This window comes from Episyrphus balteatus, chromosome 3 (genome assembly GCF_945859705.1).
Source record: "Episyrphus balteatus chromosome 3, idEpiBalt1.1, whole genome shotgun sequence".
In the NCBI taxonomy this organism is placed as follows: domain Eukaryota; kingdom Metazoa; phylum Arthropoda; class Insecta; order Diptera; family Syrphidae; genus Episyrphus; species Episyrphus balteatus.
The window spans coordinates 92293443-92316739 of NC_079136.1; the positions used below are offsets into that span (position 1 = coordinate 92293443).

The 23297-nt window shown below is 30.2% G+C and overlaps 3 protein-coding genes across 5 annotated transcripts in view; 1 reads left to right on the forward strand and 2 right to left on the reverse strand.

Moving 5' to 3' along the window:
• The window catches only part of LOC129913209 (protein tramtrack, beta isoform), a 38409-nt gene extending 35367 nt beyond the window's left edge, over window positions 1–3042 (forward strand). For both annotated transcript variants that reach the window (XM_055991765.1, XM_055991766.1), the window contains exon 7: window positions 2750–3042. In XM_055991765.1, coding sequence (XP_055847740.1) covers window positions 2750–2834 — 85 coding nt within the window. In that variant the 3' untranslated portion in view covers window positions 2835–3042. The remainder of the gene's footprint in view (window positions 1–2749) is intronic.
• A 2908-nt stretch (window positions 3043–5950) lies between these two features.
• Window positions 5951–7481, reverse strand: LOC129916234 (glutaryl-CoA dehydrogenase, mitochondrial-like). Its single transcript, XM_055996071.1, has one exon. The coding sequence runs from the start codon at window positions 7344–7346 to the stop codon at window positions 6087–6089; it is 1260 nt and encodes a 419-aa protein (XP_055852046.1). The 5' UTR covers window positions 7347–7481; the 3' UTR covers window positions 5951–6086.
• Window positions 7482–14271: 6790 nt separating this feature from the next.
• Window positions 14272–23297, reverse strand: part of LOC129917219 (uncharacterized) — a 71833-nt gene continuing 62807 nt past the window's right edge. For both annotated transcript variants that reach the window (XM_055997619.1, XM_055997620.1), the window contains 3 exons: window positions 21479–22523; window positions 16055–16356; window positions 14272–15991 (listed from right to left, as the gene is read on the reverse strand). In XM_055997619.1, coding sequence (XP_055853594.1) covers window positions 14618–15991; window positions 16055–16356; window positions 21479–22454 — 2652 coding nt within the window. In that variant the 5' untranslated portion in view covers window positions 22455–22523 and the 3' untranslated portion in view covers window positions 14272–14617. The remainder of the gene's footprint in view (window positions 15992–16054; window positions 16357–21478; window positions 22524–23297) is intronic.

Genomic DNA, 23297 nt, shown 5'->3' on the forward strand with positions numbered 1-23297 from the left:
TCTTTCATTTTAAACAAAACAAAAAAATATACTACATAATTCAGTGGTGCTATGCCTTTGTAACAAAAAAAAAAAAAATATAAACAAACCGTTTATGGTGGTTACTCAAACGAAAATGTATTAAAAAAATCCACCTTATGCCGTAATAAAATGGTTGTTAACATTAAATGCACAAAAAAGAAACAACAAAATACAAAAATGAATTAATAACAAAAAAAAAAAAAAATACTATGGTTTTTATAAGCTTAAATAATACAAATTTGATTTTACAAAAAAAGCACAAAAATTTACAAACAGTACCAAAACTAATACGTTGGTATTAGCCACTGTATAAAGTTTTGTATAATATTAATTTTTTAATATTATTTTAAATACAACTTTTACAATTTATTTAAATATTAATATTATTTATTTGCATTTAAAGAATAAAATGAACAGACAAATAATATAAAAGATAACTATATAACTGAAAGTCAAACTTTAAATTTTTTAAGAAAAGTTCAATAAATTTCATTAATCTCAACTCTGAAGTAGGTAATAATATGTATACATAATGTAACTGCAAATAATTTGATTATCTTTATTTAAAAAAAAAAACAAGAGTAAGGACTTTTAACTCTTTTAATTGTGTTTTCGTAAAAATCAATTTATTTTTTGATCTAAATCTGTCAAAAACTTGTTGTTGCGACTACTTAATTGTAGTTAAACAGATCAAAAATTGTTTTTTTGATAGATTTAGATCAAAAAATAAATTGATTTTTTTACCAAACGAAAACACCATAAGAATATACAAGTCGTTCTCCTATTTTTAACAAGAATTGTATATTTAAAAAATTCCAGGGTTTGGCAAAAAATTAAATGAAAACACATAACAAGCCTTATTAACATATCCTTATCCATAAACAAAATTTTCAACTTATAATTTAAACCACCTCTCAAATTAAATTTTTACTTCAATCAAAATGGTAGTTTCTAGATCGAGTGCCTATTTCTTTTTATTACGAAAGACATCGGTAATATAGGTTGATTTGTAATTTCAAAATTATTTCAGTTACATATTTAGAAGTACCTTGTCTAAATCGGAAAAACCTTGTATACTCGAAAAATATTCGGATAAAAACAGATTGAGTCATTGGAATTCTGGAAAAAAGGCGCTCCCAATTTTAAATTTTTTGTACTAACGAAATACTAGCTATTTTCTCGACTTCTCCAAAATAGTGATTTTAAACAATTCTTTTAATATGAACTTTATTAGGCTTGAGAACACGAACAGGCAAAACAGCCGATTCCACCGGAAAAATTGATTTTCACATTTTTCTTATTGTGACTTCCGGACAAGAAATTGTTCGCTTCCGAAAAATGTACCCTTTTTTGATTTTTTTTTTTTTAGTTCAAGTGCGAGATAATCAATAGCTCTTTTTTCTTGAAAACTTGTAAAATTTTCACCAACATTTTGTTTTTATAGATTACGCTCATTTAACCGGTAACTCAAAATTCATAACTCTTTTTCGAAAACTCTTTTCCGAAATTCTACCCATGGCCTAGCCAAGTGTACACGCAAAATCAGATATATATCAGTTGGTTTACTGCTTCATCTTTCAGAGTCGTTTTGTTCGAAAAGAGTTTCGAAAACTATTAAGTAATCATGTAACAGAAATTTAAAAATTGGTACAATCTTCAAAACTCAATTTATTGATTTATTTGCTATATTTTATATATTAAAATAAAAAACAATTCAAAAAGAATAAGGTACATAAGGATAAACTCAAATACATGTCAATTAACACTCAATTAAGAAATTCTACAATTCAATTAATCTTGCCAAAAACATCTTTAGTAAAACCTTTAGCTTCAAAAAAATTCACTTGTTCTAAATATCGATTGGGTCTAAAATATCATCATTTACTAAAAAAAAAACATTATTTTGATACTTTGAATTTTGTGAATTTTTTGTTCATTTTTTGTTTATGAAAACAACATTTTAGATTTAAATATAAGCCAGTGATTGAAATGAATTTACTTAATTATTTTCTAAGTTTATAAATTGTATTTCTCTTAATTTTTGCTCATTGAAAGAAAATGAGGTTTCAATTTTAAATTATGGTAAACAAGAACAATGAAAATTCTATTTAAAATTTTGTGATTTTATTTATTTTAATTTTTTTAAACTAACAAATTGTATACCTCTAAAAAAAAAAAACAAAATTATCAATACAAAATTGGCGTTTAAATTAAGTTTAACTTAAATAAAAAAAAAAAAATTGAACTTAGAACAATAAAATGTTAAAATTGTAGCAATAAATTTTGAGACTTAAAGTTTCGTTTGATAATAAATAATTTGTTAATTGAATATTATAATTTGTATAAACCACAATAAATTACAACATAAAATTATATTTTGTAATATTTTTCCAATACTCATGTATATTTCGTCTTTCCTCCTTCAATTGAAATCAAATTTAAATTAACTATTTGAATTTTTGTTGTGCAATTAATTTTTGTTATGTTATCTTAATATAAAAAAAATCGAAATTGATATAAATTGCTATATTTTATATTATATCTTTATAAATATATAAAAAAAAAAACGTTACAAAAAAATAATAAATAAATAACAAAATAAGACTTATTTAATAAACTATTTATGTAGTTACTTTTTTATATTTTATCAACCAATGTACTTTAAACACGAATTAATGAATTCAATATTTTTTAAACTATCATTTAATTGATTTATTATTATTGTTAGAGATAGAACAAAATCAACTCTACAAATAGCCTCAAAAATGTATCAGCAACAAAATGCAAATGGACTTCCAGTGAAAATAGTTTAAATATGAGTACATAAATTATGTGTATATTTATGCAAAGTGACAAGTCAGTTTGAATTAACTTACTATTTTATGCTATTATATTAATATTAATCTATAAATATATTTTGAGATTTGTACGATAATTGAAAAAAAAAGTATGAGTTGGCGTAAAAACTAATTAGAAACAAAATCGTTTATTCTTTAAGATCGCAAAAAAAAAACACTTAACAAATTATATGTAAAATAAAAACTAAAATTTACATTTATTCAAGGTTATTCTTTTATTTCTATTTTTAAACATTATTTTTGTTAAATTATCGCAAACATGACTTTGTTGTAAGTTAGAAGAATGAAAATTTATAAGTTTTTTTTTTAAATTTTGTAAATCATTTTTATTTGTAAGCATTTTTTTAATGTATAACGTATTAAATTGAGTTTTTACGAAATTGTTTGTTTTTCCTCTTTTCAAGACCATTTTGTTCATCTTTACTCTCCTCGTCGAGAGAATAAAACCCTTAACCCTCTACCGCATACTAACCCATATATGGTTTATCGATTTCATATCGATTTATTTCCCTTATATTGCACCAAATGTCAAAAAGAAAAAAACTATAATAAAACTATGTCTATTTTGGTATAAGTAACCGGTTTTTATTATCAGTAAGAGAGTCCTGATTCTGAAATAAACTCATTGTTTCAAGAGCATGTGTAAAGTGCAAATCAGTGAATAAAAGTGTGTACTTTTCAAGTGTTTTTTTGTACTAAAGAAGTTAGTTGCATCTAATTAAAAATATGTTTCGTATGTATTTATTATACTTTTATATGTTTACGAAGTTTGTTTTTTGTTTTTTTTTTTTTTATGTTTTTTCCAAAACACCATATATGGGTTATCATGCGTTGGTGACTTACATTACTGATTTTTGTGTAATTTTTATTTTTTTTTTGTAAAATGAATTCCAAGACTTTCTATCGAAAAAATAAGTTTGTAAATGCTATAACTGGTGATGGCTTTCGAAGTGATGACGATCTAGCTTCAAATTCTGCCTCTTTTTAACATCAAACAAGCCATCTCCGAGCACTTATGTAGGTAAATCTTTAAAGCCAACAACGTCACGAAAAAGAGGACGACCTTCAACTTTGGCAGGTGATCAAAGCAGAGATGGAACAAAACAAAGGTGAGGTACATATACAAGTCACGGAAGTCCATCCCCATCTTATCCCGAAACTTCAAATGTTTTGAAAGATTCATTTTTTTCTACCGGAGCCTTTGTCGGAAAATCTTAAATTTGTTAATTTGAAAAAATTTGATTTTGTGCATCTAAACACATGGTCTTGTTCAATAGAAACTCACTCCTTTAAACCAGGGGCCCTATTTTGTAAAACGATTATATTATCGTTGAAACTACTTCGTTCTTGTTCAAATACGATTAGGTACTACGATAAACGTTTGATTTCAACGATACTCGTTAATGCTTATGACTGTCATTTGCCTATCGTTTGACCTTCGTTCTCGTTTGTCTTGTTAAAAAAAAATTGTCAAACTTCGAATCCAATTGTAATTCCACTGATTGCAATGAACATAAAAAATATAAACATTCTCAAATATTAAAACCAAGAAGCAAATTTCTTATTAGATACTATTAAAACACCACAACACAACAAAACGATAAAACAAATAAATTGATCTCAATCTTCATGGTCAATTGGCAATGGCAGAGATAAAGTTCTCGGAAAGATGATTTTCTTCTTTAAACTCATAAAATAGTCGAAATCACAAATCACAAAGATATCTCTACCCCCGTTCAGTAAATTTATATTTTTATAATGAATTCAGCAAAATTTATCCAAAATTCAGAATTTATTAACTAAGATATTATGATTTTGAGCGAAACTTTCTTGATTTTTAATGGGATAAATTGGGTTTTATACACCTTCAAAAATGTATCGCCAGTGTTTAAAAATTACAGAACCGGGACACTGCTCTCGAATGCAAAAAGTATAGGGTAGAGTTGTCTATTTTCGGCCGTCTCCAGTTTCCGGCCACCTTTCGAAAAATCGTTATAACTAGGGATTTCATAGGGTTTATTCCAAAATTTTGCTCTTATGCTGTTATCTTATTTGTTAGAACAGCATACGAACGAAAATTTGGAACAAATCCCTTCGAAATCACTAGTTGTAACGATTTTTCGAAAGGTGGCCGGAAACTGGAGACGGCCGAACATAGGCAACTCTACCCTATTGATTTAAATTGGCTTTGCAACCAGACCTCAAAAGAACTTTTGATTTTCTTTTAGTAATAGAGACCCTATTTTTGATGTCTCACTTGATGGATTTAAAGGAATTATTTTAATAGGAGGTTGTGGTGTCTTATGAACAAATTTAAAATATTAAAGTGAGGAAACACTTTTAATGTTTATTCAATTTTAACCTCACTTTTTTGTATCTGAGTTTTCTAGACTGACAGTGCTGATTGTAAGTTTTTTTTTAACTAAATGCAATGTTTATTGCCTGTCCCACTTCCCCTGTTCTCAGGATTTTAACACCCCTTATCTTAACAAAAAAAAATTTGGATTTTTATTTGTTAAAATACGAATTTTCGAAAGCTTGCAAAAAGCAGGCAGTTTTGAGAGACTGTAAATGTAGGAAATTTTATTTTTAACTAATTTTTTTTTAAAGGGATAAGGATTGGGCAAGTTTTTCCCATTTTAAAGAATATCAACGAAAATGAAGTATTAAAATAGTTCAATAGTATCGAATTAAATCAGGGACTATACAAATATTTAAAAAAAAATTCTGTAACAACGTCAACTTTAGAATATCCGAAAATCGCTACGATTCCCGAACAAACAATCAAGAAATCCGTTCGTAATGGAAAATTTCATACAAATCGTCATTACGATCGGGGATCGGATTTTGTGATTGTTTTTTCGAGAATCGTACAAAATTTCCTATACGAATGGAATTCGTGATAATGCCGAGTATTGAAGTGAATAACGTCGACAGTTTCGTACCTTATCAAGCAGCTCATTTTAGACGCTTCTTAGATTTACCATTTACCTGAAAAATTTAAAAAGATGTTGTTTTTATAATTAAATATCAAGCTGATTTTCTTTTCTTTTAATAAATGCTTTTTTGCCTTTTAATAGATTTTTATTTGCCTTTTTTTTAAATTTTTTAGGTCACAAAAATCTTTTCTCTGATTATAACCAATAACATCTCACACTCAACAAATTTTTGTATCACTTCATTGGTAATGAAAATTAATTTAATTCACTATGATAAGGCACCAATTCCAGTAATTGCACGTCCCAAAACCAACGCATGTATGTCGTGAGTACCTTCGTACGTGTTAACGGTCTCTAAATTCATGACATGTCTTATAATGTGATATTCATCACAAATACCGTTTCCACCCAGCATATCCCTTGCGACACGTGCTATATCCAGCGCCTTCCCAGAATTATTTCTCTTCAACATTGATATCATCTCAGGAGTGTGCAAGTGCTTATCCTTCAAACGACCAACTTGTAAACATGCCAACAATCCCAAAGCTATTTCTGTCGACATATCTGCCATTTTTTTTTGCATTAATTGGTTTGCAGCTAAAGGCTTCTTAAATTGATTTCTATCCAGAGTATATTGCCTAGCAATTTCAAGGCAAGATTCAGCAGCTCCTAATGCTCCCCAAGCAATTCCAAAACGAGCATTATTTAGCAAAGTCAATGGACCTCTGAAGCCAATAACATTGGGTAAAATATTTTCTTCTGGAACTGCAAGATCTTTCATAAGTACCATTCCAGTTGAAGACGCCCGAAGTGAAAACTTTCCTTCAATTTTGGGCGTCGACAAACCCTTTAATGATTGTTCTCGCTCCACAATGAACCCGCGCAGTTTTTGATCTTCGCCTTTTGCCCAAATAATAGCAATATCTGCTAAAGGCGAGTTCGTAATCCAAGTTTTGCTGCCATTAAGAATATAACATTTAGCCTGACTATCATATTTTGCCCGAGTTTCCATTCCAGATAGATCACTTCCATGATTTGGTTCAGTTAGGCCAAAGCATGCGATCAGTTCACCCTTCGCTAGTCTGGGTAAATATTTTTCCTTCTGCGCATCGCTGCCAAATTCGTAAATAGCTCCAATAGCCAAATTATGAACACTTAAAGCTGATCGATATCCAGAGTCAATACGCTCTATTTCTCGAGTGAGAAGACCACAGGCAACATTTGAAACTTCGACACATCCATAGCCTTTTAAAGTGCATCCTAGAGCGCCCAGCTCACCCAACTCTGTCATTATTTCTTTGTGGAATATTTCATTTCGATTAGCAAGTATTACACGCGGCAAAAGTGTTTTAGTACAGTAATTATGAAATGTATCTCGAATAGCAATTTCTTCCTCTGTCAATAGGGATTCTAGATTTAATGGATCTTTCCAATCGTATTCTGGTGCACTTGAAGCCTTCGATGAATATGATACTCGGAATGCTTTTTTAGCTCTAAGTATTTGTCTAGTGATTGTTTGAATAGACATTTTCTTCTTAAAAAAAGATTTAATTTAAAATACTGAATAGATACTGAATACGAATTATGTTTTCAATACCAGATGATCAACTAAAAATGTCAAGCAAAGGCAATCTGTATACGCGGTACCTAAACATAGCCTCAAAATATTATTTTATTTTTTGAATAGATAAGATTAAATGCGTCGATCTCCATCCAAAACAGAAACAATAACAAAACCAAAAAATAAATATTAAATGCACGACTGGGTCGCAGGTACTTGCTCTTAGAATTCGAATTAATTAAATTTTTAAGACTTTTTTATACAAATTTGAAAATATAAAAAAATTGAAAAAAACATAAAATTCGTTTTTCAAATGAAAAAAAAAACTCTTTAAATGAAATTGAGCTCCAAAAGAGTATGAACTTTAATTTCTTTTATGAAGATGCACTTTTAGAAAAAAAAATGTTAAAATCGTTAGAGTCGTTTAAAAAAAAAACTAATTTCTTATAAATATTTTTTTTGAAAAGAAAAGTTTTAAAATAAAGTTGGTATGCCATTTTGTAGAAAATATTAACTAACAAAAAAATTGAATGTCCCGTTTGATTTTTCCAGCAAAAATTTTCAAAATTTTCTTTAAAAATCTAAAAATTATTTATTTTTTTAAATTTTATTTCTAATTTATATAATATAAACATAAATAAATGCTTTTGTCAAAAAATATCGTTGAAATTATTTAAATCGTTTGGGAGAGAATAAGATTAAAAAAAAACAAACGGTTCTATGGGAAATACCGTTGGTAACAATTTTTGATAAATACTTTTTTCATTTAAAGATAGACTTTGTCTAAAAACTATGATTTGAATTTTTTAATCAAAATTGTAGGAGCCGTTTTGAAGAAAATTAAACCTTTTCAAAGTTGGTATGGCAGGTGCCGTTATGTTTGGTCCAAAAAATTAATTCCAAAACCACCACAGGATCCAAAAACTGCCACATAACAAGTTTGAAGTATGTAGGTCGGCCCATCCGCTTAGGCTGTAGCTCCTTATACAGGGGCCCTATTTTGTAAAACGATTATCGTTGAAACTACTTCGTTCTCGTTGAAATGAGACTACGTATTATGATAATCGTTTTCCTTCAACGATACTCGTTAATCTTTACGACTGCCTTTTACCTATCGTTTGACTTTCGTTCTCGTTGAGCTGTCATAATATTTTTGCGTATGCTGGTAGAATGGATGTGAACCTAAAAAAAATATTTTTTTTCGGTTTAGTTTGGCCAACCGACTTTATCGTTTTTCATAATCGCTCTTTGTCGTGACTATCGTTTACTTCAGAATCGTAGACTTGCCGCTCGTTTTGTATTATGTAATAGACCCCCAGACTGACCGACCACAATATTGGTTTTCATTACCTCGAAACTTTTTTTCTTTTTTACTTGCTCAATAGGGCAAGTATTGGTTTCGTGTAAAAAAAAAAATTCGAGGTTTTAATCAAAACTAACATTACGATGATGGAGAAGTCCGAAAAAGTGGTTTTCGTCATGACGTCCGTCGGTCTGTGCGTCGGTGCGTCGGTGCGTCGTCACAAAAAGCTGTACATGAAGCTGCAGCCTAAACGGGTTGAGGGATTTTCTTGAAATTTGGTACAGATGATTTTTTTGTAATTTCCAAGGTTGGTTTTTTTTTGTTTTTTAATATCTCGCTTTAAACGTATACCTCCCATACAAAGTTTTGGAGTTATTGCAACTTTCTCGAAAACGGCTCTAACGATTTTGATTAAATTTAACATACGTAATGCTGTTTGCAGTTCTAACATAACTGCGTTTTTAGTTTTTCTCAAAAAATGCGGATAGTGAAAATATGACATTAACTCTTTTTTAAATCGCGGATGTCGGCTCTTCCCGTACATCTTAATGGAGTTATTGCAATTTTCTCGTAAATGACTCTAACGATTTCGATTAAATTTTCCACAAGTAATGTTATACGTAAATCTAACGTAACTGCATTTTTAGTTTTTCTCAAAAAATACGGATAGTGGAAATATGACTTTACATTTTTTTTAATCTTTGATGTCGGCTCTTCCCGTACACCATTAATGAGTTATTACAATTTTCTAGACTAAATTTGATATACATAATGCTTTAAGTGATTTTAATATATGTAGCTAATTGCGTTTTTTGTTTTTGTCAAAAAAACACGAGTAACAAAAATATGGCGTAAGAAAAACTAAAAAAAAATAATTTCGTATTTTTTCATTTCTTATGAAATTCCTTAAAAAAATCAAATTTTAACTAATTCAATATATTTTTTTTTTAAATCTTTGACATAAAAGCTACTTTTATCATAAGAGCAAGTACGTGCGGCCCCAGTCGTGCATTTTATTTTTGATGCGAAACAAATACTTGCCCTTTAGAGGAAGAAAAAAATATACACATAAGCTAAACACCACCACTCACGGTACACATACATTGCCGGCTAATAGAATAGGTTCACCAAATAAACGACTAATATTAATCGAAATTTTCACCTACAAAAAATTAAAAAACTGTGATGCCTTTTGATTAGAAATGGGAATTATGTATTGATTGATTGGAAATCACACAAAGAATTTTTTATGAGAAAAAAAGTTTAAATGAATAGTTATTTTTTGCTACAAAAAATGTGTTTTTCTTTTTCACGAACTGAAATTCATTTCCCTGAACAGCTGATTCATAACATCAAAAACTGGGTGAACATAAATTTACTAGGTTGGTCAATTGTCTTCTTGCATACATGCGGTAAAAAAAAAAAAAAAAAAGGCAAGTATACGCCACAGTGTACCGAAAAATAAAATTAATTCAAATAAGAATTGAAAATTTAACTTTCTTTCCAAAATAACAAGCACAAAAACAAAAAAAAAACAAATACAAACCTAACACAAAACAAAACTAATATTTTATTATAATTTTTGGTTACTTAGTTTTTAGGAATTTTTTGGCTATCCTGTAAGGCGACAATTGCGCCAATTCTCTTTCATAGCGCATTTTTTTCCAGGTAACACTTCTAAATATATAACTATTCAATGGTTCAATAAAAAAGAGAATGACTCAATTGCAAATGTAAAATAGTTTAAATCAATAATATTGGTATTATTTTACTTAATTAATATTAAATAAAAACGATTTTTTATTTACCACTACAACAATATGTATATGTATGTATGTTTGAAAAGTATAACTTTTCTAGTAATTTTACTTTATTTTTTCAGGCTTTTCCGATAGGATTTTTAATTTTTTTTTCCATTCTAAAATCACTTGCTTACTTGTTAACCTAGACCAAAACTTGAAAATGCGGTAGGTCGTTATTTTGCGGAAAAATCAAGGTGAGCTATTCTATTGACCGACAGTGTATAAGGTTTATTGAGCATGTTGTCAGCACACCAGATGACAGATTACTAACAAGCAAAACTCTATGAAAGTGACTTTGACAACCTGCGTGAATTTGAACGAAAATAGAAACTCTGAGTACATTAGGCATGTTCAGTAACGTTAGAGGCTTAAATTTTATGGTCCATGATTGGTCAACTGTCAAGTTGATATTTGATCCGAAAATATCTGCTTCCGAATGTAAGAAAAAAAATATTTCGATTGGAAATAATTCAGCAACCAGAGGTCCAAGAAACTTATAGCGTTTTCGTTTGGTCGTCCGGGACTGTCCGGAATTCTTCCAAACGATTCTGAAACTGTTCGTTTGGCACTCAATGACAGTTCTAATTCTGAAAAGAAGAGAAAATCGATTCCGAATTTTGAGGCAGAATCAAAAACAGAATCACGCACACATATGTTCACACTTAAGACGTCGAAGTAATGAAATGTCATTCTTTTTTGTTCATTTCTCAATTTTAAGATTTTTAACTATGTACAAACTATACTATATATATAACTACATTAAAATAAAGTGAAGAAAACGAAAAAAAAAATTGATAACTAAATATTTAAAAAAAATAAACAAAACAAAACTTTCATCACACGTTCGCATTTGAGGTTTCACAAATACAAAGAAACCCAAAATTCAGAATAAAAAAAAGTACCTATCTAACTCTGATCGTTTGGCATTCCGGATCGGACAGTCCCGGACAGTTCTGAGAATTCCCAAACGAAAACGCTATTAAGGTTTTCAGAGGCCTTTCTTTTGATGTATCACTGAATGGATTTAGAGAACTTTTTTGAAAGTGCATTATTTTTAGGCAAGGGGTTAACCTTGATTTTTTCTCGATAATCCTAAAAAAAATAGATTTGAAATTCTTTACATAAATCGATAGACCTATTCATTGTGAGCTCATATCTGCAAACCAAATCTTGTTTCGAGACCTTGATCCGAAAATACCTGCTTCCGAATGTAAGAAAAAAAATATTTACATTGTAAATGATTCAGCAACCAGAAGTTCAAGAAACTTTTGGTTTTCAGTTATGAATAGAGCTCAAAGAGGCCTTTCTTTTGATGTATCACTGAATGGATTTAGAGAACTTTTTTGAAAGTGCATTATTTTTAGGCAAGGGGTTAACCTTGATTTTTTCTCAATAATCTTAAAAAAATAGATTTCTAATTTTTTACATAAATCGAATAGCCCTATTCATTGTGAGGTCATATCTGTAAACCAAATCTTGTTCCGAGACCTTGATCCGAAAATATCTGCTTCCGAATGTTAGAAAAAAAAAATATTTCAACTGGAAATAATTCAGCACCCACACGTCCAAGAAACTTTTGGTTTTCAGTTATGAATAGAGCTCAAAGAGTCCTTTCTATTGATGTATCACTTGATGGATTTAGAGAACTTTTTTGAAAATCCATTATTTTTAGGCAATTTTTTCTCGAAAATCCTAAAAAAAATAGATTTGAAATTCTTTACATAAATCGATAGACCTATTCATTGTGAGCTCATATCTGCAAACCAAATCTTGTTTCGAGACCTTGATCCGAAAATACCTGCTTCCGAATGTAAGAAAAAAAATATTTCCATTGTAAATGATTCAGCAACCAGAAGTTCAAGTAACTTTTGGTTTTCAGTTATGAATAGAGCTCAAAGAGGCCTTTCTTTTGATGTATCACTGAATGGATTTAGAGAACTTTTTTGAAAGTGCAAGGGGTTAACCTTGATTTTTTCTCGATAATCTTAAAAAAATAGATTTCTAATTTTTTACATAAATCGAATAGCCCTATTCATTGTGAGGTCATATCTGTAAACCAAATCTTGTTCCGAGACCTTGATCCGAAAATATCTGCTTCCGAATGTTAGAAAAAAAAAATATTTCAACTGGAAATAATTCAGCACCCACACGTCCAAGAAACTTTTGGTTTTCAGTTATGAATAGAGCTCAAAGAGGCCTTTCTTTTGATGTATCACTTGATGGATTTAGAGAACTTTTTTGAAAATCCATTATTTTTAGGCAAGGTTGATTTTTTCTCGAAAATCCTAAAAAAAATAGATTTGAAATTCTTTACATAAATCGATAGACCTATTCATTGTGAGCTCATATCTGCAAACCAAATCTTGTTTCGAGACCTTGATCCGAAAATACCTGCTTCCGAATGTAAGAAAAAAAATATTTCCATTGTAAATAATTCAGCAACCAGACGTCCAAGAAACTTTTGGTTTTCAGTTATGAATAGATCTCAAAGAGGCCTTTCTTTTGATGTATCACTTAATGGATTTAGAGAACTTTTTTGAAAATGCATTATTTTTAGGCAAGGGGTTAACCTTGATTTTTTCTCGAAAATCCTAAAAAAAATAGATTTGAAATTCTTTACATAAATCGATAGACCTATTCATTGTGAGCTCATATCTGCAAACCAAATCTTGTTTCGAGACCTTGATCCGAAAATACCTGCTTCCGAATGTAAGAAAAAAAATATTTCCATTGTAAATAATTCAGCAACCAGACGTCCAAGAAACTTTTGGTTTTCAGTTATGAATAGATCTCAAAGAGGCCTTTCTTTTGATGTATCACTTAATGGATTTAGAGAACTTTTTTTTAGACAAGGGGTTAACCTTGATTTTTTCTCGAAAATCCAAAAAAAAAAATAGATTTGATTTTTTTTACATAAATCGATAGACCTATTCATTGTGAGCTCATATCTGTAAACCAAATCTTGTTCCGAGACCTTGATCCGAAAATATCTGCTTCCAAAAGTAAAGAAAAAATATTTCAATTGCAAATAATTCAGCAACCAGACGTCCAAGAAACTTTTGGTTTTCAGTTATGAATAGAGCTCAAAGAGGCCTTTCTTTTGATGTATAACTTGATAAGTTTATATGCATTATATTTAGGCAAGGGGTTAACCTTGATTTTTTCTCGAAAATCCTAAAAAAATAGATTTGTAATTTTTTACATAAATCGATAGGCCTTTTCATTTTGATCTCATATCTGCAAACCAAATCTTGTTTCGAGACCTAGATTCGAAAATATCTGCTTCCGAATGTAAGAAAATAAAAAATTTCGAATGGAAATATTTCAGCAACCAGACTTCCAAGAAACTTTTAGTTTTCAATTATGAATAGTACTCAAATAGGCCTTTATTTTGATGTATCACTTAATGGATTTAGGGAACTTTTTTGAAAATGCATTATTTTTAGGCAAGGGGTTAACTTTGATTTTTTCTCGAAAATCTTAAAAACAAATTTGTAACTTCTTTTCCTAAATGGATAGGCCTCTTTTTTTCTGGTTGAGTATATTCTAGAGGTGTCTAGCAATCGATTTTTCGGACCCACCCTAATGATTACAACATATTTTAGCTTATAATTGAATTTTGACTCAGTAAAATCATCTCTTTTATGTGTAAAATCATCCATCAATAAAACAAAACACAAGTAATTTAATTTAAAAAGTTCTTAATTTCAATTTTGTTTTCAATAAGCTTTAGGTATATAATATAAATTTCACAAATAATATAATATAATGTTAAATAAAATTTATATAAAAAAAACAATGCAACAAACAATCATTTTTTGCAAATAAAATTATCATCTCTTTTCTTAAGTTTAAATACAATAAAACCTATAACATTGTCTAGTATATAACTTAAAAATAATACGGGAGCGGAAGGGCGTTCGTTAGAAGAAAACATTTTAATTTATATAAATTTAAACAATATAAAACTATGTTACATATTACAAGAAAAAACACTTCATACATACACAATCGATAAAAATAAGTTTTTTTTTTTAAATATTTGTTGAAACAACATTTGTGCTGAAATAAATATTTTAACAAAATAAAACAATAGATTTCGTCATTATGATAATTATATAAGTAAATTGGTCTTAAACTGCGGTACTTGTACTCGCCCGCTGACTACTGGAGCTGCTAATGTTTGCTGTCTTTTGTACATCCTGATACTCTACATAGCCAGACTCATCACTGCATTCAGAATCCGACCCATCGTGGTCGTTTTTTGGTTTTAATCGGGTGCTTTCTTTGAATGACGAATTAGGCTGTTGTAACTTGAGGGAGATTTTCGAGCAAAAAAGCCCCTCATTCGAGTTTCTTTGGCAATTCTCCTCTTCAGCAGCTGTATCTTCTGCTGTTGAGGGTCCTTCAGTAGATGAATAGCTTATTGTTTGGGTTCTTTGCTGTTGTTGAAGGTGGCGAAACTTTAACGATATATCATCAGCATTAGCTGTCACTGTGCTTGCTGTTTCACATCCGCTCGATATTGATCCTTCATCACTATCCATCGATAATTGTTTTCGGTTTGCTATCACTGGAGCCACACTACTTGTTCCTTGGTTCTCCAATGAGCTCTCTTCGCTGCTCATCGAAAGATGTTGTATCTTTCGCATCGAATTTCGATGAAGCATATTCAATATGCTAGCCTGACGAAAAAACAAGTCATCTGTTGAGAGCTCTTCCTCATCATCGTCATCGCTGCAAAGTCCACCAATTGTATTTTGACATGGTCTTTCAGCTTCGATATGACCAGCTGAGGGTTCATAGTTTGGATGTTCCTCGACTAGGCCATCTTCACCATGATTATCTCCATCGTGATCAAGGTCATTTAAAGAATTTGTAAGATCATTTAAACTTGTACTATTCGTGTTCTTAATCATTTGCAGGTCGAAATAAGGAAGAAGTTCTCCAGCTAGAGGGGAATCTGTGTCGTAATTGTTGAAAATCAACAACTTTTCGTAGTCGTCTTCATCGGAGCCCAAATCTGCTGACTTTTTGTTGCTTTCATCGTTTTTGTGTTCATCGTCATGTTGCTTTGTCATAGCTTTGCTGTGTTCTTTGGTATTACAGCATCCATTGCTGCTAGTGATATTATCAAATGTTTCACAGAAATTCGGTCTTGTCTTCCCAGTACGTCTTATGGAGTGACCACGCCGACATCTTCGCCTACCCAAAGTCATAGCCGGATATAGAGAATCCTTTTGACAACAGGCTTTCATTTCTGGTTCATTGGTTTCTTCGATTTCTTCGCCATCTTCTTCACCAATTGCTTCTTCAATGGCCATTAGCTTTGGTGCTGACTTTGATCTCTCTAAGGGCGGCCTATAATTGTTACCACCAACCGAAAGTAGAATTTTTCTCCTTGGTAAACTTGGATTGTCATAGGCCGAATTTGCCAAACTTAATCTTGCATTCTGTTTGAGGATTTTCTCTCGTTTAAAATCTCTCAGAGCACGATCTAGATTTTCCTGAAAGTCACAAAAAAAACAAAAATTAGTCCATGACTAAAATTAATAATTTTAACAACTTACTTTTAAGGTACTACAGATTTCTTGAACAACTTTCTCTTTACTGCATAATATTGCATGACACCGCAATTCATGTTTAAGTTTTCGACCCTCATGTCTGTAAATCCAACAGAATACTCGTGGAAAATTCTTCGGGGCACAACAATGGGTTATCCGATTTGCCCAGTATTCGGTAAGTCCGTGTTGTCGTGTTGTTGCTTTCAGTCCAGAAGCGCAAACTTTAATTCGCATTATCACATCGGGTTTGTTATTTTGTTGGTAGTTGCGCCAAAGGGTGTTTAATTGCTTTTCAACGCAACCTTCTCCTGAAACAAAAAAAAAGGTTTTTGGTTAAACTTTTTAGCTTATAGGTCTATATTGGTAAAGAATAAAATTAAAATACAGATCTAGTGCCCACCAACCAAGGGCTCAAACCCTGACAAGACCTCAACTTTGTTATTCGACGATTGTAAGCCAACTCTATGAAACTAAAATAAAAATGCATTTTAGCTGGTATTCCAAAAGAGTTAACGAAATCTTTTTGAAAGGCAGATAGGTTATGAGCTCTCTCACAGTGGTGTCTTTCATGGTTTTTTTGCTTCAAAAGTCATTTTCATGACAATTTCTTGACGAAAAGTGATGCAATTTTATACACTGGAGGATATTAGGTAGGAGAATACGAAATAGCTGCCAACTTTTGTTTATTCATCATATTACTGGCTCGAAAATGATGGGCAGAATTAGAGTTTAGATAGAATTTTCATTTTCAAAACAGTTCGATCTTGGATTCAGGTGTAAACTATTCATATTCAATGAAAAAAGGAATTTGGAAACAAAGTGCAAAAAGTGCCAAATTAGTAAATCATACTTTTAGTAATTTTTTATGGTATTTCCTGAATAGTTTTATTATTGCCAACAATGTTTTAAGGTAATGAATAAAAACATGAAATAATTGAAAATAAAATTAAAATGTTCAACAAAACTGAATATCTAAGCTTTCGTTGAATCAAAATATTGCTTTGAATAGATTGTAATATTGTAATATTGAAGTAAAATAAATTTTTGACTTCTCGCTTTTGAGATTTAAGAATTTCAAGATGAATTTTTCTTTCGACGTGACGACATAGCGATAGCTATACACATGTGTATATTTTTTTTACTTCGGATTCGAATTTAGAATAGTGAAATCAATTAGAAAAATATAGGTATTTTGATTCAACGAAAAATTGTAAAATAACATTGAAAGAGATCTCTTTCATACAATTAAATACTTTACGTTTTTTTTACGTTTTTAAATTGTAATAAACTAAAATAGCGTTTCATTAACATTAGTTAACGTGCGGCAGCAATTTATTTATCTCCCTCCGCAAGTTTGGCTATACATTAGACCGTTTTAGCAGTACGCTGACATGTCGTACGTTTTCGTGCGGGAAGTTGTTTCAAAAGCTAAACTGAGGTCTCGCGGGTTCAACGCAAACCACCTGAACTAAGGTTCTGAATTATTAGAGGTTTTGATTGGTAAGATGTCATGAGTAAGTAAGGTGAAAGGGAACGATTCGTGCTGCCCAACCTGGCCATTTAAAAAACAAAATATGTTTAACAATATGTTTAAATTAAACTACAAATTGAACTCAGTTCAAGATTAAACAAAAAATAAATTGTTTAAGAGGTCTAGATGAATCTATTCATTTGCCTACCTGAGAGAGTAGGTTCTTAAAATAATAAATGAAAAATATACGAGTAGACAAAGTGTAACCTATGAAATGGGTATTTTTTTTTTTTCAAATGCCAGCTGTTTTTTTTTTTTCTAGGATACCTTGTTCCAAACCGTTTTAAGTGAGCAAATAATGATTTTTCTACATAATGGGTCATATGCATACAAAATAGTAAATGCTTTTACTTGAAAAATTGTAAAGTATGAACGTTTTTTATACTCTTTTGTGCATATCAAACCTAGTTTATACGGGCCAATGTCAGAAAAAAATGTGCGAAACAAAATATTTCAATATCGTACTATGTACATTAGAGTGTCCCGTGAGTTTATGATGATTTTTGTTTTTTGCTCCTATTTCATCGAAACAGGTATCAAAAGTTGCGTATTAACGAGTAAGATTAAAATGATCTTACTTTTTAATTTGAAATGACTTTTCGGTCTTTAAAAGTCTTTAGAGGATGAAAAAAGGGTATTTATATAATAGAGGAAGAGGCCTAAAAGTTATAATTGGTGAATGATTTGTATGCAGCCAATGAAGTACATGAAGTAAAATCAAATGTTTTGAAACTGTTTTTAAGACATTTTTAGCAGACCATTATTGTTTAACTTTAACCAAAAGTAGAGTTTTAAAATCTACAGTGAGATAGTGTTTAAAAAAGCTACCAATATAATAAGTCCTTTTTGTTTAAATAAAAAAAATAACAACTTTTAATTCATAAATCAAAGCTGTTGCTCATCCAAATCAAAAAATTAATACAAAATAGAAGGAACACGTGTCAAAAACCAGTTTGTTTTTCATATGACAAAAAAAATATGAAATAAAAATAATAAAAACAAAAAAATCTGTTTTTTTTTTCTTGTAAATCTTAATAAACCGCAAAACACTCTGATAAATAAATATTCTAACATAGAACTTGCTCAGGTCAACAAATAAAAAAGTCTATTAACACATTTTAATCTAGAATCAATTTTATTCATATTATAATAATTTATTCATTCTTTGATTTGTAATTTTTTTGATTTAATTATTTTTATTAAATCGCACAAAAACCTGATGCTCAAGTTTAAACTTTTCAATTCGAAAATAAAAAAAAAAGCATTAGAATGTGACGATAGTCTCTCGCTGCTGTGGTGATAGTAAACTAGATATAATAATCCAGAACTTTTTATACAAAAAAAAAAAAAAATAAATAAAACACTAAAATTATACATGTTTTTTTTTTGTAAATTATATACACATTAGAGAGAATCTTCAAAAGGTTTGGCATGTGTTAAATGTTGGTTCTAGTTAGTTTTTTTTTCCAAAAAAAGAAACAAAAAAAAATAATTTATGATAATGTTGAGGTATGCATATTTAATTGGAGAAAAATTACAATACAATTTGTGACAGAGATGAAAAAAAATGTATAAATTGTTATTATTTTTATCATGTGAGCTAAATTGTCAGGTTGTCACACAACTGTGAACAAGTAAATAATATTTAAACAGGGGTCAAACTTGAAGTTCAAGTTAGTGTTCCATTCGAATGTCATTGACAATGAACTTACAACAATTTGAAATGCGTCTTAATAAAGCAAGAGTAGTGACTGATGACCTAAAGTGACTCTTTTATCTTGTAATTTGTTATAAATACATTTTATTAAAAATTGAGGCATTGAATTTAAATGTTGATGGTTTAATTACATCTTTAATGTTAAAACCTAAAAAAAAAAAAAAAAACAATTTTGGAAACTCGATCTTTCCAAGCAGTATCTACATAAAATGTTCAAAATTTTAAGGAGAACATTTTTTACTCTCACACTTTTAGTCTATCAACTATTGAAATTGAAGTTCATCGATTTAAAAAAAAATGAGCCATGGTAAATGGGGAGAAGAGCGGGGAAGAAGAATACCCCAATTTTCATTTTGTAATAATAATTACAAGTCCTTCTCTCCATTCTATTGGTCCTTGAAGTCTACAAGGACCAATAGAATGGAGAGAAGGACTTGTTGAATTTTTGTAATGTACCCGCAAATGTTCGTTTCATAGTAGTAGCTCGAAAGTAACTGGAAATTACAGGCAGTTGTTTAAAAATTTGTTTTGGTCCCTTACCAAAGCTTATTTAATAATGAACGAGCAAATAAATCAGCCAGGTGGAATTAGCTTAAAGAAATATTAAACATTTTTCTAGAAGTAATGAAGTGCAAAATTTTAAAGGGGCGAGGAGTTTCACTAACTGTATTATATTCAGCTAGATATGAGACACTATCAACAAAACCCGAAAACGATTAAAAATTAATAGGCAAACCTACTAGAACTTTCTAGACCGCGCCATGAATTTTATCACTAGTCTCTAATTAAAAAAAAAAAAAACTTCTTCACACCCACAGGTTATGCGAGTAAGGTATCAAAATTTCGCATCTAAGCACTAATTGGTTCATCGATTCAGGACACAGCGGCGCCTTTCATGCTTTTTTAGGTCAAAAATCATTTACTTGGCCATTTTTTTCGAGAAAACTGATGAAATTTGGTGTACTGGAGGATAATCGTATGAAGAATACGAAAAAGCTGAGGTATAAGAACTTCAAGATAATTTTTTGATTTGAATTAAGTACATATATTAAAATTAATTAGAAAAGTATTTTTTATTTCAACGAAAAATTAAATATATTCAATTTCGTTTAATTTAGTAATTTTTACCATATAATGCTTTTTAAATTTCTTTTTAAAAACATATGTACAATATAGACAATCAATTTTTTTAAGAAAGTTAGTAAGTTGTCAAAATTGTTGTTTATTAATAAAAAATCAAAGAAATAGCACAGTAAAAGGTCTCAATTCAATTCAATTTAAGTTTATTGAGACTTTCTTTTTTTTTACATTTGATTTTTAAAAGTAATAATACTAGTACTAGGTTTTGTTGCTGACTTGGAATTGGTATAGCTTATACATAAATATAGACCAATTCCAAGTCAATGTTTTAATGATTTGACAATTTTTGGACTTTGTTTTCAAAATTTTTGTTTTTTTTATTGAATATGAATAGTTATACAGCTTTTTTGTCCTTTGAAAAAAAAAAGGAAACAGATGCACTTTTTCGCTTCGAGGGCATACAAGCCGTTGTGTAACAAAATTTGGCACTTAAATTTGTCTGTTTTTCTTTTTGTGCTTGTAAAAAAGTGTGCAGATTGGTATATCTTTTTATATGAGAGCCGTTAAGTTATTAATCGCTCAAAGAATTCGCTCGAACGGTATGGTATGTGAGTCAACAGCTATAAATTGCTTGATGTAAAAATTTGTAAACATTTTAGTTGGTAAGGAACGGGTTTCAAAAACGAAAAAGTAGAAAGAGAAGAAATGACTAGCGCAATTACCCAAAAAAGTAGGCATACATTCAACACATTTGTATACCAGTTTAAAATGAATATTTATTATTATGAAACATTTGTTTCTGTACTACAATTTTTTTTTTAATTCAAAAATCATTCAAATCGCTTTAAATCGGACAGGTTGATGAAAAAGGACAGACATTTCAATAGCCTTTAATCTCTTTCTTCGTTAAGTAATGCGAATTAAAATCGCTTTCATCGAAACCAAATCAAAGGAAATGTCTATACATATTTCAAAATCTAAGCGTTAACCGCTCAGTCACGCACTTTAAATTCGCTTACACTCAGGTATTCATTCAAAATCGAATTAAAATGAATCAACAAATTTTTGACAATATTGATAGATAGAAATAATAACAACTTACCTTTAGCCCAACCAGTGAGCACATTGCCCAAATAGGAGACCTTAAACTCCGGATCTGGATTACTAATGTCTACACTATGCGTCCTCTTCCACCACAATTTGCCCAGCCCGCGGGAAATTGTTCGAAAAGCTTTCGCACTTAAGTCCTTGTTGCTGTCATGAAAATTCTCCAAATTAAGTGCTGCCACATCTTTATTACTAACACTTAAACTTGTCGTTGTACTTAGTCCGCTACCACCACCACCACCATGACAACCACTGCCAATATCAGGCAGATCCTCATCTTCCTTACAATACTTTTTAAATCTTTCCATATAAGGTGCATTGGTTCTTCTTCGTCCACCCGAAAATGTGTTGAATTTTGTCTTAACATCACCACCACCGTTACCACCTGAAGCTGCTGCCAATTCCTTTTCAAATTTCTTTGTATTATAAGTATTCCCAAGTAACCTGGCTATCGAGGCAGCTTTGACAAATTTATGATGTTGATGATGGTTACCACAGTTTTGTGCATCTTGAGGGATAGTACCTATAAGTGACATTTGCAATTTGGTATCGTTCGTTTGTGTCGAATCATTTGTGACAACACTAGGACTGGATTTATTATTGATTTTCTTGCTAAACGCAAACAATGATAGTCTATCCAAACTGGATAAAGATGCTTTTATATTTCCTTTTACGTCATTATTATTATTACTAGTAACGTTATTATAATTTGTTCTATTTGGTAGCACTGATTTCTTTAAGCCATTCTGAATTTCAATCTTTTTATTATGAATTTGTTGTTGATCGACCACAGCCACTGTCGTCGGAGGAGGAACATCTTCCTTTTTCCAATCCTTGTTGACAACTATTGTCGCTTGATGTGGCCGAAGTACAAAATCAACTTCATCTTTGGATTGGGTTCCGTGATTGGTCATAATATTGCCGATTATGCAATTATTATTTGTAGTGGAATTAATTGTACTCAACATCATTTTGCGGCGAATTCACATTATTTGTATCCTATACTAAGCGTGTGTGCCTGTGTTTAAGTAGGTTTTTATCTGTAATGAAATCAAAAATAAATAAAAAATTAAAAATGAAATTAATTTGCACTTTTGTGAGCAAGAGCTTGTCTAATGACAGTCTTACATCGTTTGTTAGAAAATAAAAAATATAAATAACATCAAACAAAAAAAAAACATTTCAAAATAAAAAGAACAAATAGAAGCGTTCGACATGGATAGTGGGATGTGTTAAGTGACACTAATCCAATCTTTTTCAATTCACACGATAACAATGACGGACGTACGAATGGGAGATATTTTAAGAATTTTTCATTTAATTGGGTTATTTTCCGCAAGGGCTGTTTACTTTTGAGTTAGTGGGTATAATAATAAGTTGATTTCTGGACTGAATGTTGCAATACTTTTCTTAAATTGATCGAGCTTGTCAAAGAACGAAATTTAAATTTAATTTTTGTATTAACAAAATTTTGAAGGCTGTAAAAAGATAGAATTATTAAAATGCATATTTATTAACACTCTAAATCTATGGATTATGTTTGCTGCAGTGTTTTTTTTTAAATTTATTTGTGTAGGAAGAAAATAAGTTTTTAGTGTTAAACTTATTTGAACTAAATTTAGTGTCAATTGTGAACTGTAGGGAACTCAGTTGCTGAGAACCGAAATAAATGGAAACACGATGTATGCTTTTAACTCCAAACTCGTATAGTGCCCATAATCTCGTGAAGGCCCTAACTAAAAAATGTGTGATTTTGATTTTTTTTTGCATATTTAGCATTAGGGCATTGTCTCTGATTTATTACCGACTTCCAA